General features: G+C 46.5%; 1 protein-coding gene across 4 annotated transcripts in view; it reads left to right on the forward strand.

Annotated features, from left to right (window-relative positions):
- scube3 (signal peptide, CUB domain, EGF-like 3) overlaps positions 1-17277 on the forward strand; it is a 94478-nt gene that overhangs the window by 54614 nt on the left and 22587 nt on the right. For 2 of the 4 annotated variants that reach the window (XM_041856275.2, XM_041856276.2), the window contains exons 5-8: positions 1399-1545; positions 2439-2555; positions 13524-13571; positions 17154-17270. In XM_041856275.2, the coding sequence (XP_041712209.1) occupies positions 1399-1545; positions 2439-2555; positions 13524-13571; positions 17154-17270 (429 nt within the window). The remainder of the gene's footprint in view (positions 1-1398; positions 1546-2438; positions 2556-13523; positions 13572-17153; positions 17271-17277) is intronic. The other 2 variants (XM_041856278.2, XM_041856277.2) reach the window with 1 other exon arrangement.

Consider the following 17277-nt stretch of genomic DNA (forward strand, 5'->3'; position numbering starts at 1 on the left):
GGAATGTAATATATAATAATAACATATACAAATTAGCAGACATCTTTATCCAAAGCAACTTACAGTAGTGCGTGCATACATTTTTGTATGGGTGGCCTGTAAGACTTTTGGCCCTTGGGCATTCTGAGATGTACTTACAGTCATGTGCGCATGCACTGACAAAAAAAGGTGATTTACAATATGAATGTGTGTGACTGGAACAGTATACAGCGCTGAAGTGTAGACCCAAACATCCTTCTGAGTGTCAGCAGGTCCAATGAGACCTGGGTTTTGTCCCAAATGGGCCCTTGTCAAAAGTAGTGCACTAAATATGGAATAGGGAGGGACAGGGGTGGGGGATTAGAGATGTGTTTGGTTTTTAATGAGACAGTGGGTTTGGGGCTTGTCACTACAGCTGTAATAGTGACACTGTCTCACATCGCATGGAGTCAAATCTCTGCCTGTGATCTCTAAAGGTGTCATCCATAATACATAGTAGCATAACAGATGTGCCACTGACTCCTGTTATAATTTATAACACAAGTGAGATCTGGGATGGAACCCTCTTGAGTCATGGACGGTGTTGTACAAGTGACCTTCATACATACATGAGATCAAAATGCTGTATCTGCATGGCACTTTGAGTTTAGCTTTGAATGGCTAAAACACTCAGCTATTGTAAGATGGCTGTATATAATGGAGTCCAACAAAAGCATCCCTTTGTTGTGTTTGGAGAAACAATGGATCCATGCATCCACAGTAAACGGACCCATTTGAACTGAACCAAAGCATTGAGGTTAGAGTGTAGTAAACCTCTGGAAATAGGCTGTGTTTTTAGGCCTCTCCCCTCACGCCTCGGAGTTTGAAGAATTTGGCTGAAAGTTGAAATGTCTCCTTTGTGTCCTCTTTTCAGTTAGGGATTACCTCAATTAAGCTTACATGACTGCAGGATCAACTCCTGGTGGGAGTTACATCCTTTCTCTAGGCGGGCTAGTTTTTATAGCCTGGCACAATGCAGTGTGTTCTAACAGGCTATCATCAACACTGGAAATTTGGAACAGGGGCAATTGTGGATGTCAGTCACCAGGAGTAGACAGGGTTAGGGAGTCTGTGTGTGTGTGTATGCGTGTGCAGGAGGAGGCTGGTGGGAGGAGCTATAGGAGGATGGGCTCATTGTAATGACTGGAATGGAATCAATGGAACGGTATCGAACACATCAAACATATGGAAACCACATGTTTGATTCCGTTCCATTTCTTCCATTCCAACTATTACAATGAGCCGGTCCTCCTATAGCTCCTCCCACCAGCCTCCTCTGATGGAGGCGTGGGATCTGGACAAGGAGTAGTTAGTAGCACATAGTGTAAATCTATCAGGTCACCTCTAACTCACTTCTCCCTCTCTGTTTTCTCTCTGCAGTGCGATCAGAGGGCACCAAAGAGGGCCCCACCTGCATGGATAAGAACCATGGCTGTGCTCACATCTGCCGGGAGACACCAAAGGGAGGCATTGCCTGCGAGTGCAGACCTGGCTTCCAGCTCACCAGGAACATGAGGGACTGCAAATGTAAGTGGGCCCCCTGCTCCTCTCTACACATGATGTAGAGTCATTATAGTATTGCTCCATATAAACCACTTATTATCATGGAAGGTGGAGCAGATCATTCAGCTCATTCTACAAATACCTTCCAATAGATGCATCCAACAGATTTTTAAAACAGTGCCAGAAACAAACATTTTACATCAGTTATTTCCAAATGAAACTGCCAGTTTATCACACCAAATGATTTATAGCGTCTGATAATCGACACAAATAGAGTAACTAAGGGAGCGGTCAGCAGGTTTCTGTGAGACAGAGCCATTGTGATGGACAGCACATGCTTCCTGTTGCCTTCCAACAGGGCTCATCCTGTCAGGGCTGGGGCCGGGGCTGATGGGGGATTTGCCTGTGTTTGGATAAGGATTGGAGAAGTGTTATAAAAAAATAAATATGTGACAGCCCAGGAAAAGGGCAAAAGGTGCGGGGGTAGTGGAATGCAGACATCAGGATGGAGGATGAAGCCTTGGCTCTCACCCTTTGGCAGTCTGACATCGCAGGTGTATTTAGAATGCTAATGTCGACACAATCAACACACCACAAACAGACTCACGCATGTGCACACACACACACACACACACACATAAACACACAAACACACACACTAAAGAAGCGGTACTCTCATTCCAATGTGGAACTACAGTAGTGTTTTCAAGTGAGAATAAAACCCTGAACTCGGCAGTTCTGCTCCATTCCACTAAGTAGGTGATGGTTTAGGGGTGTGAGATCCTTCACACCAAGGTGTAAATGGGAGGACTGCCTAAACGTCTCCATCATACTGAGGTTGAGAGGGTGATGGTGTCACAGCACACGGACGACTGTGCAGCATGTTCCTACTGCTCTAACTGTGTGCTCCTTGGCAGTGACCTGTAACTACGGCAACGGGGGTTGCCAGCACATCTGTGAGGAGACGGACCACGGCCCCAGATGTGCGTGTCACATGAAGTTTGCCCTGCACACTGATGGAAAGACATGTGTAGGTGAGTCAGCACACATTTGACGGGTTGTGGGGGATAACTAAATGAAGGATGTGCTCTGAGATAGAATATTACATGTACTGTATCAATCATATCCACAACCTTACTCACATATTACCAGGTAGTTCCAGAGGCATCTGCATCTCCAAGTCGCCTTCTGCTGCTTCAGCTATTACACACAAAGACAAAAGCTGTGCCTCTCTCTGCTGCTACTGCTGCAGTCTACAGCTGTGACCCTCTCTCTCTCTCTCTCTCTCTCTCTCTCTCTCTCTCTCTCTCTCTCTCTCTCTCTCTCTCTCTCTCTCTCTCTCTCTCTCTCTCTCTCTCTCTCTCTCTCTCTCTCTCTGGCTACATTTGCTTTGGTCTTTCCTCTCTCCCTGCTTTGCTGGACACTGTGCTTCCTCTGCTTCTGCTTCACCACCCCATGTAGCCAGATGCAGCTCCTCTACTCTCTTAGGCCTTTGGTCAACTCCTCAATTATGTTACACTAAAAGTATACCTAATCAAACCCAATCTAAACCTTCATTGACATTTGTAAATGTTGTTTGCTTCGGTTGACATTAAGTAATTAAATAGAGGCTGTGTAGAATGACCCATGGAAAGAGACACGTTGAACCAGACTGACTGGTGTTTTCTGTCAGGTGGATATATAGTATATTTGTAGTTCACCTCTTGGCGTTTTGTAAGTGAATTGAGGCTGTGTGTAGGCTGGTTGGCTGGTTTCGGTGGCTGGTTGATTGGTTTGGGCGGCTGGTTGGCTGGTGTCGGTGGCTGGTCAGCTGTTTTGGTTGTCTGGTTGGCTGGTTTCAGTGGCTGGTTGTCTGGTTGGCTCAGTGTGTCTAGTCCCCCCCTCTCCACCATGGTGCTGATGAGATCCAGGCCCATGTCAAGGCCTGGTCAACCACCCTATCATTACCACCGTACTCTAGCGAGGCTGCCAGGACGCCACAAAGTCTGCTGTGGCCAAATTCAATGTCTGAGCCACCATTACCAAGATGAAGAGAACTGCGCCTGACGTGACAGATTAGGGAGCGCTCAGGCAGTTAGAGTCTTGGGTTTCCCTCCACAGGCTCTGGGGGTACGGTGGATTGCAGTGGGGGGAGACAAGGGGGACGGGGAGTTGTGGTAGCAGCCCACTCTGCGGTTTGGTGCTGGTGCGCTCCATCTCTCCGAGAGGCGCTATTAGTTAATAAAACCACAATAAAATAAACAAACCACCAAACGAGCCCCTGACAACGGGCTGACTGACAGGATGATTGGGACTGCTTCAGCCAGGCACTAACATTACTAAAGACAGCCAGACAGGACAGATTGGGAGATGGAGACTCCCAGTGAAAATGAATTTCCTCAGTGAAAATGTGACCAAATAAGGATGGGAGAGAATTTTTTTTATAGCAGTAATGTAGGATGATTCAAAGCTGAAAAACAACCAAAGCAACCTTTATGTAAGCTAGAGTATTCTGTTCATATAGCCCCAATATACTAAACTACAGTAGTTTAATTGAACCGGGACTACCACTTCAATGCTCTCAGTCCCATGAATGACACTGGAACAGGACCAACTAAACCATTGTTGACCATAGTAGTCCTACGGTGTGTATTTCTTTAGTGGGCTATTGATTTCGTAGTTGTTTTTTAGGTTTTTTTTGCTCATCGTGCCACGTCTTCATTCATTCTGTTGTTGTGACACTCTGGCTCCATGGACTTTGATTATTGAGCCAGGGTTGTTCATTTTCTTTTGGGTGTATTTCTATGTTGGTTTCTAGTTGTTCATTTCTATGTTTGGTGATTAGTCATATGACTCCCAATCGGAGGTAACGAGTGTCAGCTGTCGGCTCGTTATCTCTGATTGGGAGCCATATTTAAACTGTTGTGGTTTCACTGTGTGTTTGTGGGTTTTTGTTCCATGTACAGTCATTTGTCACTGTGGACTTCACTATCGTCATTCGTTTATTTGTTTTCGTGGTTGCTTTGATTAAATAAAGTCATCATGTTCACTCAACGCGCTGCGTATTGGTCCGCTTCCTCAGACGATCGTGACAGAAAAACCCACCATAAAAGGACCAAGCAGCGTGTCCAGGAGCAAAGAGACTGGACATGGGAGGAGGCGCCTGGTAAGGAGATTGAGAGGCTGGCGATGGCCCAGGTGGGCAAATCGTGGTCCTGGGAGGACATGCTCGGGGGCAAGGGACCTTGGGGGAAGATCAAGGCCCTGGCGAGAGAGGAGCAACGGCGTCAGCAGGGCCATCATCGTTGGAAGGACGAGAGGCAACCCCAAAAAGTTTTTTTGGGGGGGCACATGGCTTGGGCGGCTGGGCAGCAGGAGGCTGCTACAGGGAGACGTGGAGAGAAGGCTATCGGATTACGGGAGCCATTGGCGAGTAGAGGAAGGGAAGTTGTTGCGGCACGGCGTGAGAGACTGATGTGTGTTACCAGTCCGGTCCGGCCCGTTCCTGATCCCCAGTTAAAGCCAGTGGTGTGTGTTCCCAATACGGACCGGCCTGTTCCTACTCCACGCATCAAGCCCATGGTGTGCGTCGCCAGCCCAGCCCGGCCTGTTCCTGCTCCACGCACAGAACCTACGGTGTGCGTCGCCAGCCCAGCCCGGCCTGTTCCTGCTCCACGCACCAGGGATACGGTGTGCGTCGACAGCCCTGCCCGGCCTGTTCCTGCTCCACGCACCAAGGATACGGTGTGCGTCGACAGCCCTGCCCGGCCTGTTCCTGCTCCACGCACCAAGCCCACGGTGTGCGTCGCCAGCCCAGCCCGGCCTGTTCCTGCTCCACGCACAGAACCTACGGTGTGCGTCGCCAGCCCGGCCCGGCCTGTTCCTGCTCCACGCACCAAGGATACGGTGTGCGTCGACAGCCCTGCCCGGCCTGTTCCTGCTCCACGCACCAAGCCCACGGTGTGCGTCGCCAGCCCAGCCCGGCCTGTTCCTGCTCCACGCACAGAACCTACGGTGTGCGTCGCCAGCCCAGCCCGGCCTGTTCCTGCTCCACGCACAGAACCTACGGTGTGCGTCGCCAGCCCAGCCCGGCCTGTTCCTGCTCCACGCACCAAGGATACGGTGTGCGTCGACAGCCCTGCCCGGCCTGTTCCTGCTCCACGCACCAAGGATACGGTGTGCGTCGACAGCCCTGCCCGGCCTGTTCCTGCTCCACGCACCAAGCCCACGGTGTGCGTCGCCAGCCCAGCCCGGCCTGTTCCTGCTCCACGCACAGAACCTACGGTGTGCGTCGCCAGCCCAGCCCGGCCTGTTCCTGCTCCACGCACAGAACCTACGGTGTGCGTCGCCAGCCCAGCCCGGCCTGTTCCTGCTCCACGCACAGAGGATACGGTGTGCGTCGACAGCCCCTGCCCGGCCTGTTCCTGCTCCACGCACCAAGGATACGGTGTGCGTCGACAGCCCTGCCCGGCCTGTTCCTGCCACCCGCACCAAGTCTACGGTGTGCGTCGCCAGCCCGGTCCGGCCTGTTCCTTCTCCCCGCACTAGCCCTGAGATGCGTGTCCTCAGCCCGGTACCTCCAGTTCCGGCACTACGCGCCAGGCCTAAGGTGCGCCTCAGACGGCCAGAGTCTGCCGTCTGCCCAACGGCGCCTGAACTGCCCGTCTGCCCAACGGCGCCTGAACTGCCCGTCTGCCCAACGGCGCCTGAACTGCCCGTCTGCCCAACGGGCGCCTGAACTGCCCGTCTGCCCAACGGCGCCTGGACTGCCCGTCTGCCCAACGGGCGCCTGAACTGCCCGTCTGCCCAACGGCGCTTGAACTGCCCGTCTGCCCAACGGGCGCTAAAGCCGCCCGTCTGTACTGAACCTGCAAAGCCGCCCGTCTGCCATGAGCCTTCAGAGCCGTCCGCCAGACCGGAGCCGCTAGAGCCTTCCGCCAGACAGGAGCCGCTAGAGCCTTCCGCCAGACAGGATCAGCCAGAGCCTTCGGCCAGACAGGATCAGCCAGAGCCTTCCGCCAGACAGGATCAGCCAGAGCCTTCCGCCAGACAGGATCAGCCAGAGCCTTCCGCCAGACAGGATCAGCCAGAGCCTTCCGCCAGACAGGATCAGCCAGATCCGTCAGCCAGCCATGAGCAGCCAGATCCGTCAGCCAGCCATGAGCAGCCAGGTCCGTCAGCCAGCCATGAGCAGCCAGATCCGTCAGCCAGCCATGAGCAGCCAGATCCGTCAGCCAGCCATGAGCCGTCCAGCCAGGATCCGCCAGAGCCGTCCAGCCAGGATCCGGCCAGAGCCGTCCAGCAAGGATCCGCCAGAGCCGTCCAGCCAGGATCCGCCAGAGCCAGCCAGCCAGGATCCGCCATTCAGTCCGGTGCTGCCCCTTAGTCCGGTGCTGCCCCTTAGCCCGGTGCTGCCCCTTAGCCCGGTGCTGCCCCTTAGTCCGGTGCTGCCCCTGAGTCCGGTGATGCCTCTTAGTCCAGTGCTGTCCCTTAATCCTGTGGGGTTTAGTTGGGGGTGGTCATTTGGAGGAGGCTACGTAAGCGGGTAGTGACTATGGTGGGGTGGGGACCACGACCAGTGCCAGAGCCGCCACCATGGACAGACGCCCACCCAGACCCTCCCCTAGACTGTATGCTGGTGCGCCCGGAGTTCGCACCTTTAGGGGGGGGTACTGTGACACTCTGGCTCCATGGACTTTGATTATTGAGCCAGGGTTGTTCATTTTCTTTTGGGTGTATTTCTATGTTGGTTTCTAGTTGTTCATTTCTATGTTTGGTGATTAGTCATATGACTCCCAATCGGAGGTAACGAGTGTCAGCTGTCGGCTCGTTATCTCTGATTGGGAGCCATATTTAAACTGTTGTGGTTTCACTGTGTGTTTGTGGGTTTTTGTTCCATGTACAGTCATTTGTCACTGTGGACTTCACTATCGTCATTCGTTTATTTGTTTTCGTGGTTGCTTTGATTAAATAAAGTCATCATGTTCACTCAACGCGCTGCGTATTGGTCCGCTTCCTCAGACGATCGTGACAGTTGTCTCAAGTCTCTCCACCCAAACTCAGTCAATATTCAATGGGCAATGCATAGCCTTCTTTTATTTGAAACAGTTTGCCTTTCATCTTTCCTATCAGTCACTTTTGTTTGGGGTTTAGAGTTTATGGTGCAAGTCTCAACACATTTACTTCTACATGCTGTAAATGTACACTACCGCTCAAAAGTTGGGGTCACTTAGAAATGTCCTTGTTTTCGAAAGAAAAAAGCAATTTCTTTGTCCATTAAAATAACATCAAATTGATCAGAAATACAGTGTAGACATTGTTAATGTTGTAAATGGCTATTGTAGCTGGAAACGGCTGATTTTTTATGGAATATCTACATAGGTGTACAGAGGCCCATTATCAGCAACCATCAGTCCTGTGTTCCAATGGCACGTTGTGTTTGCTAATCCAAGTTTATTATTTTAAAAGGCTAATTGATCATTAGAAAACCATTTTGCAATTATGTTAGCACAGCTGAAAACTGTTGTGCTGATTAAAGAAGCAATAAAACTGGCCTTGAGACTAGTTGAGTATCTGGAGCATCAGCAATTGTGGGTTCAATTACAGGATCAAAATGGCCAGAAACAAATAACTTTCTTCTGAAACTCGTCAGTCTATTCTTGTTCTGAGAAATGAAGGCTATTCCATGCGAGAAATTGCCAAGAAACTGAAGATCTCGTACAACGCTGTGTATTACTCCCTTCACAGAACAGCGCAAACTGTCTCTAACCAGAATAGAAAGAGGAGTGGGAGGCCCCGGTGCACAACTGAGCAAGAGGACAAATACATTAGAGTGTCTAGTTTGAGAAACAGATGCCTCACAGGTCCTCAACTGGCAGCTTCATTAAATAGTACCTGCAAAACACCAGCCTCAACGTCAACAGTGAAGAGGCGACTCCGGGATGCTGACCTTCTAGGCAGAGTTGCAAAGAAAAAGCCATATCTCAGACTGGCCAATAAAAATAAAAGATTAAGATGGGCAAAAGAACACAGACATTGGACAGAGGAAGATTGGAAAAAAGTGTTATGGACAGACGAATCGAAGTTTGAGGTGTTCAAATCACAAAGAAGAACATTTGTGAGACGCAGACCAAACGAAAAGATGCTGGAGGAGTGCTTGATGCCATCTGTCAAGCATGGTGGAGGCAATGTGATGGTCTGGGGGTGCTTTGGTGATGGTAAAGTGGGAGATTTGTACAGGGTAAAAGGGATCTTGAAGAAGGAAGGCTATCACTCCATTTTGCAACGCCATGCCATACCCTGTGGACGGCGCTTGATTGGAGCCAATTTCCTCCTACAACAGGACAATGACCCAAAGCACAGCTCCAAACTATGCAATAACTATTTAGGGAAGAAGCAGTCAGCTGGTATTCTGTCTATAATGGAGTGCCCAGCACAGTCATCTCAACCCTATTGAGCTGTTGTGGGGGCAGCTTATAATAATAATAATAATAATATGCCATTTAGCAGACACTTTTATCCAAAGCGACTTACAGTCATGTGTGCATACATTTTTACGTATGGGTGGTCCCGGGGATCGAACCCACTACCCTGGCATTACAAGCGCCATGCTCTACCAATTGAGCTACAGAGGACCACGCTTGACTGTATGGTACGAAAGAAGTGCCCATCAAGCCAATCCAACTTGTGGGAGGTGCTTCAGGAAGCATGGGGTGAAATCTCTTCAGATTACCTCAACAAATTGACAGCTAGAATGCCAAAGGTCTGCAAGGCTGTAATTGCTACAAATTGAGGATTCTTTGACGAAAGCAAAGTTTGAAGGACACAATTATTATTTCAATTAAAAAAATCATTATTTCTAACCTTGTCAATGACTACATTTCCTATGCATTTTTCTATATTTCCTGTTCAAATTCATTTAATGTATGTTTTCATGGAAAACAAGGACATTTCTAAGTGGCCCCAAACTTTTGAACGGTAGTGTATGTATCAGTAGAGCTCCCCTATATGGGGAAAAACAGACATATCAAATTAGCATGGTGCAATATATCTAAACATATGGCTTACTTATTCCCGTCACAGACACGCAAATAAGCACACACACACACACACACTCAGTAAGTGATGTATGATCTGATTTACTATAAGGGAAACTCATCAGTTTACCAAATCTTCCATTAAAGTTGAATTAACACACTGTAAACTTCCCTCTTGGACTGGTCTCCAGTGTGTTTGCACATACAGTACGTTTCTGTAAAGCAAGAAACTTAACAAAACAGAAAGGAGCAGCCATCATGTGGAAGTATTCAAGCTGTTAGTACAGCAAATCATAAACATCTCCAAATAGCAGGCAGATGCAGACATGCTCAGGAACTAGTCACACTATGCCGTCCATACACACACACACACACACACACACACACACACACACACATATACACACAGTGGTGGAAAAAGTACCCAATTACAATACTTGAGTAAAAGTAAAGATACCTTAATAGAAAATGACTCAAGTAAAAGTGAAAGTCACCCAGTAAAATACTATTTGAGTAAAAGTTTAAAAGTATTTGGTTTTAAATATACTTATGTATCAAAAGTAAATGTAATTGCTAAAATATACTTAAGTATCAAAAGTAAAAGTATAAATCCTTTCAAATTCCTTATATTAAGCAAACCAGACGGCACAATTTTCTTGTTTTCTTTATTTACTGATAGCCAGGGGCACACTCCAACACATAATTTACAAACAAAGTATTTGTGTTTAGTGAGTCCGCCAGATCAGAGGCAGTAGGGATGACCAGGGAGGTTCTCTTGATATGTGTGTGAATTGGACCATTTTCCTGTCCTGCTAAGAATTCAAAATGTAATGAGTACTTCTGGGTGTCAGGGAAAATGTATGGAGTAAAAAGTACATTATTTTCTTTAGGAATGTAGCGGAGTAAAAGTAAAAGTTGTAAAAAATATAAATAGTAAAGTACAGATACCCCCAAAAACTACTTAAGTAGTACTTTAAAGTATTTTTACTTAATTACTTTACACCTCTGCATACACACACAGAAACACATACACACACATGCACACACACGTATATGGACATACATTCACGATCGCATGCATGCACAAAAGCGCACACACATACACTACCGGTCAAAGGTTTTAGAACACCTACTCATTCAAGGGTTTTTCTTTATTTTGACTGTTTTCTACATTGTAGAATAATAGTGAAGACATCAAAACTATGAAATAACACATATGGAATCATGTAGTAACCAAAAAAAGTGTTAAACAAATCTAAATATATTTTATATTTGAGATTCTTCAAATAGCCACCCTTTGCCTTGATGACAGCTTTGCACACTCTTGGCATTATCTCAACCAGCTTCATGAGGTAGTCACCTGGAATGCATTTCAATTAACAGGTGTGCCTTCTTAAAAGTACATTTGTGTAATTTCTTTCCTTCTTAATGCGTTTGAGCCAATCAGTTGTGTTGTGACAAGGTAGGGGGCGTATACAGAAGATAGCCCTATTTGGTAAAAGACTAAGTCCATATTATGACAAGAACAGCTCAAATAAGCAAAGAGAAACGACAGTCCATCATTACTTTAAGACATGAAGGTTAGTCAATCCGGAAAATTTCAAGAACTTTGAAAGTTTCTTCAAGTGCAGTCGCAAAAACCATCAAGCGCTATGATCAAACTGGCTCTCATGAGGACCGCCACAAGAATGGAAGACCCAGAGTTACCTCTGCTGCAGAGGATAAGTTCATTAGAGTTACCAGCCTCAGAAATTGCAGCCCAAATAAATGCTTCACAGTGTTCAAGTAACAGGCACATCTCAACATCAACTGTTCAGAGGAAACTATGTGAATCAGGCTTTCATGGTCGAATTGCTGCAAAGAAACCACTACTAAAGGACACCAATAAGAAGAAGAGACTTGCTTGGGCCAAGAAACACGAGCAATGGACATTAGACCGGTGGAAATTAGTCCTCTGGTCTGGAGTCCAAATTTGAGATTTTTTGTTCCAACCGATGATCTCCGCATGTGTATTTCCCACCGTAAAGCATGGAGGAGGAGGTGTTATGGTGTGGGGGTGCTTTGCTGGTGACACTGTCTGTGATTTATTTAGAATTCAAGGCACACTTAACCAGCATGGCTACCACAGCATTCTGCAGCGATACGCCATCCCATCTGGTTTGGGCTTAGTGGGACTATCATTTGTTTTTCAACAGGACAATGACCCAACACACTTCCAGGCTGTGTAAGGGCTATTTTACCAAGAAGGAGAGTGATGGAGTGCTGCATCAGATGACTTGGCCTCCACAATCCCCCGACCTCAACCAAATTTACATTGACATTTACATTTTAGTCATTTAGCTGACACTCTTATCCAGAGCGACTTACAGTTAGTGAGTGCATACATTTTTTTTTTCATACTGGCCCCCCGTGAGATGGTTTGGGATGAGTCGGACCGCAGAGTGAAGAAAAAGCAGCCAACAAGTGCTCAGCATATGTGGGAACTCTTTCAAGACTGTTGGAAAAGCATTCCAGGTGAAGCAGGTTGAGAGAATGCCAAGAGTGTGCAAAGCTGTCATCAAGGCAAAGGGTGGCTATTTGAAGAATCTCAAATATAAAATATATTTTCATTTGTTTAACACTTTTTTGGTTACTACATGATTCCATATGTGTTATTTCATAGTTTTGATGTCTTCACTATTATTCTACAATGTAGAAAATAGTAAAATTAAAGAAAAACCCTTGAATGAGTAGGTGTTCTAAAACTTTTGACTGGTAGTGTATATGCTAACGGGTGGTCCATACTGTATATTCATTCTTATGGTAGTTGTGTGTTGGAATACTTTTGACATCGGTCTGTCTTTCTGCCTAGAAGCATGGTTGTTGGATGGGGCATGTTAGGATGGAGTTGAACGATTCTACGCCAGCGTATGCCGAAAATATTTTTGGTATCTCAGATTGTTCTGGCAATTCTCACATAGTAACTTCATTGAGATACAATGATTACAAATGATTCAAATGTAAAAAGCATGTCAAACATCCTTCCTCCCAATTAAGTTTATATGTGAGAATTGCCAGAACAATCTGAGATACCCAAAATATTTTCGGGCTATGCTGGCATGGAATCACCCAGTCATGTTGGTATATCTATGGCAACAGTGGATGTAAACAGTGCATGCTGTGTGTGCGGTCTCCTCGCTGAGGTATAAAATCCTCAATGGTTCTCATGCGTTTCTATGAAAACAGAGAGTGACATGGAAATGTATAATCCCTCATTCACCTGAATGACATCAGAGGAATACATGTTCTAAGCATGTTGAGGAGAGTAGAGTGTCACACAACATTACACAACAGTAGCACCATGCTGTGAGACGTCACAACTTCTTCTTTTTAACCCTGAATGCCTGGCAGCAAAGCATGAGGGTGAATCTGTTTGTCTCTGACCTGTCTTCTCTTACAAACCACTAACTATCTGACTCTTGCTATAATGGCTTGCAGAGTTTGCACTAACTTGGCTTTACCTCAAGTCTGCCTCCTCTTGAACGTGTGGCTCTTGTATGTGCATGATTGCATGGTGTGGGTTTCTGCCTTTGTTTGCCTTTGTCATTAGAGGTGACCCTCTTGTTCTAGCGAGTTATCTATCATAGCCATTTTCTGTTTAGATTTAGAATGTACACAACATTGTCTGGCCAGCCGTCCATTCATTATCAATAGTACAATTATTATCAATAGTTTTGCCCTTGTGACAAATCAATGGTTTTCTGCAACTCCTCTGGGCATTGATTTTGAGTGTTACATCTAGTAGAGATGGATGACTTATGTGTTTCATGAATATGCTTAGTGAACCAGCCCAGAAATGGGGGCAATTGCATTGAACAGTACACCACTAATGTACAGTATTATATACATACAGGATTATTCTCATGATGACATCACAGATGTTCGGCCCATGTTTCTAAATGAAGCACTAAAGCAGTATTTTTGCAATGTATGTGTATGTGTGTGCAGGGGAGAGGAGTGTCCAGAACCAGGCAGCCCCACAGCTGTTCCCCAATGGTAAATATCTCTGTTCCTCTGGCTCCTCTCTGGGGGGCTCCACTGACCCCCTGACTCCTCCTGACTGCGCCCCTCTGTCCTTCCATGTGGGTGTGGGGTGTAGGCCGAAAGGACCCGGGGGAAACTAACTAACCTAACACACATTGCACCCCTCCCAAAGGGGCATCATCCCTCTCTGACCCCTGACCTTTGACACCTCTCCACCTTCCTCTTCCTTCTGTGAATGCCCTTTCAATAACAATGGTTGCTGCCCATGTCAAACCTCGCCTTTTCAAAACACAGCTGCTGTTAGGAAAAGAAGCCTTCAACTTACAAGCACAAAACAATATGATAAAAATTAAAGACAGATAAGAGATATATGGCATGTACTGAATGCTACAATATTGAGGCTTTAGAACAGACTTCCTTCCCTACCTAGAGTTAATCCCTGGCCAATCTGTTCTGTCTGACACATAAACGTTCTATGCCTCCTTTGATAGCTGTATGTAGATGTACTGGTGAAAGCTAGGCTAAGTGAATGGCCTGACTCAAAGTCCTCAACCTCTCTCTTCCAATTACTGTGATGGCTCTTTAGAAACAGGCCAAGCCAAGGGCCCTGAGGTTTATTTGTGTTTTGATACAGCTGCTATGAAGAGAATTAAGCCCTGTGCTGTGACGAGCACCTATCCGTGGCCGGTTTTGGAACGCTATCACAGAGTATTAGTGCTTGGAAGGGGGCCAGAGCCACGTCCATGACTTGACACTCAGCCACACAATAGACTGAACATAGAATACCTCTCTGTTCTAAAGTTTCACGTAGAGTGGAATGTATACTTCCACTTGGAGAAATGTACAGTACGGGTTTGATGTTTCTCAAGATTACTCTTAACATTTAAGAGGAGGTGCAGAGTATACAAAAGTCACTCTCTCTATCGAGCTCAATATTATGTGTTGCTGTATAAATTATGAGAGAGAGAGAGAGAGAGAGAGAGAGCGAGAGAGAGAGAGAGAGCGAGAGAGAGAGAGAGAGAGAGAGAGAGAGAGAGAGAGAGAGAGAGAGAGAGAGAGAGAGAGAGAGAGAGAGAGAGAGAGAGAGAGAGAGAGAGAGAGAGAGAGAGCGCGAGAGAGAGGGAGAGAGAGAGAGAGAGAGAGAGAGAGAGAGAGAGAGAGAGAGAGAGAGAGCGCGAGAGAGAGAGAGAGAGAGGGAAAATAGATAATTGTGAGTGAGTTGTTACCATGGCTCATGCTTTCTGCTGAGGTTTCAGTCAGCTCAAACTGAGCTCAAAGAGCATTGCTTAATGAGCCCAGAAATCCATACAGCCAAGCCTGACAAAAGCTCGCTCTTGGGGTTGCTTTCAAAGCTACAGCGGTAAAGGAAATTTGCAGACCATTTTCAGGGGTTGTTATTATCCTATTTCTTTTATTTTATGTTTATTGAAAAAGCATTCACTACATAATTTTTCTTCTGTCTGAAATAACCTTTTTGTGTACTATTTTCTGAATAACCCAATTCTAACTGCATGTCTGCTGCTAGGTGAACTCAGAGGCTTGGATTTTGAGGAGTATGTGTGTGTGTGTCTGTGTTTCTTTGTCGTTGTTCAAATAAACCATATATAACTCAATGATGATTTCTATAAAATCTTTGGTTCAACTATCCAATTGGTGGTAACAGCCACTTTGGACTTGTTGCCTATGTCATCCCAAACTCAAATGTATGTTATTGTCAGCCAGCAAGAGGTATGTCGCCCCTTGGAAAGCAACCAAAGCTTTTCACCACGTAGGTGTAATATAGCAGTCGAATGACAAAACGTTGTTATTGCTTCAGGGAGAGAGGTGCACTGTACATTACATCAACATATGGAACTGATAAAAATAAACACTGTACATATCAGAGCCTTCATATTGTGAATACTTACAAAAGTCTGTCCATATAACCCAATACACTGACTGTGGACGTGGCTGGTCTGCATCCTGCATTCAGAAAACACAACCCACACACATACCAGAGTGTGTCTCCCTCTTCATAAATATTTCTCTACCCTTATGATCATTACTGTTTGGTGTGATACTGCCTCTCTAAGCGTTTTGGAGGCATGTCGTGACAGTGCTGCATCACCCTGTCTGCCAACTCTCAGTCAGTGTGCAATTTGGACAAACACACTGGCTGTGCCACTCTCCCCCGCACAGCACCACCGTGGTTCACTAGGAATGCTCTCTCTCTCTACCCCAGCACAGCGCCCATGGACTTCCACAGGATGGCTGAGTCATGGCCTTTAAGTTACAGCCAGAGCCAGCCCCACGCCCATATCAGCACCAAACTGCCTGGGGTCTCTGTCACAGTGTCGCCATGATGCCACTGTCACCAGATGTGAAACAAGCAATAAACGCTTAAACACTTTCTCCCACCTAAATAGCATTCCATGATCTATGACTTGCAGTAGAGTTGATGTGTATCAAGAGGGTTTGGCCTGCCCCATCATGGCAGTTTCATGTTAGCTTAGGTATTCCTCACAGAGATCCAGTTATTCTCTGTGGAGACTGGGGCAGCTGTGCTTCCTCTGTGTTGCCACGTGTGAGAAGCCCTCTCCATACCAGTCTCAACCCTCTCAGCAGTCTGTGGTGAAGCCCACAGCCAGGCCAGCTGTTCTGGTGCACTTTATGAGATAGGCTCTTGGGTATTTAATAGACCTAGTTTGTGAAATAACTGCCGACTGGTATCCCTCAGCTTATTAGAGGAAAAGTGATGCTATGTGCTTCTCTGAGAGTGACCAGATGCCCTTGTAGCAAGGTATCGTGATTTCCCAGAGTAGATCAGGTTTTGTTTTTTAATGGTGTTATTTTTCCAGAGTGTTTGAAGCTATTGGCGATGCTACAGGCCACAGACGGACACCAAGCTCTTTAAAGTGGGAACACATTTCTTCTCTTCTGCCTTTTGTTAAAAGTCAGTCTTCTCTGTGAAATGTGTGGCAGTGCCTAATCTCTAATGTGTCTAGAGATGAGGCACTGCCAGGCAGCCGGGTGCCCTCCCTTCCCTGACTAAATAACCTCCATTCTTCAAATCAATCACGCTGACTGGCCTGGTGAAATTGCTTTTTTATCCCCAAAATGCCTGGAAGCTCTTGTCAAAGCCAGGGTAAAGAAAATGATTTTGACCGCAGCTGTCTGGAGGAAGAGCTGCTGTCCTCATGATAGGAGTTGGTTGATGTCCTATGAGGATGTTGGGGGAGTAATGGGGGTGGGGGTGTTTTAACTCACCTTGTCCGAAGAGCAGCCAAACATCCACGTGTGCACACACTCATTCATTTATGTCATGGCACTATGTTCTTAGTACTCTGATCCTCTATCATCCATAGTATCAGGTGTTGAATTACCTAACTGTGCTCTCTTGTTCACTTCCATTGTTCCACACAGGAGCAAACTACTGAAGCACTTTCCTGTCTCTTCTCTGTCTTTTTCTTATCCTCTTTGGAACTGCACTGTATAATAGACATCTTTTTTAAATGATAATGGAAAAGCAACCGATTTTGGGACCAGTTCCACCACCTATAGATCCCAGTGTGTGTGTCTAACTGTGATGTACTGCATGTGTGTTTCTCTCTGCAGAGACGTGTGCAGTGAACAACGGTGGCTGTGACAGCACGTGTCATGACGCGGTGACAGGAGTCCGCTGCAGCTGTCCTGTAGGCTTCACTCTCCAGCCAGACCGCAAGACCTGCAAAGGTAACCT

This window comes from Coregonus clupeaformis, chromosome 30 (assembly GCF_020615455.1).
Source record: "Coregonus clupeaformis isolate EN_2021a chromosome 30, ASM2061545v1, whole genome shotgun sequence".
Lineage (NCBI taxonomy): Eukaryota > Metazoa > Chordata > Actinopteri > Salmoniformes > Salmonidae > Coregonus > Coregonus clupeaformis.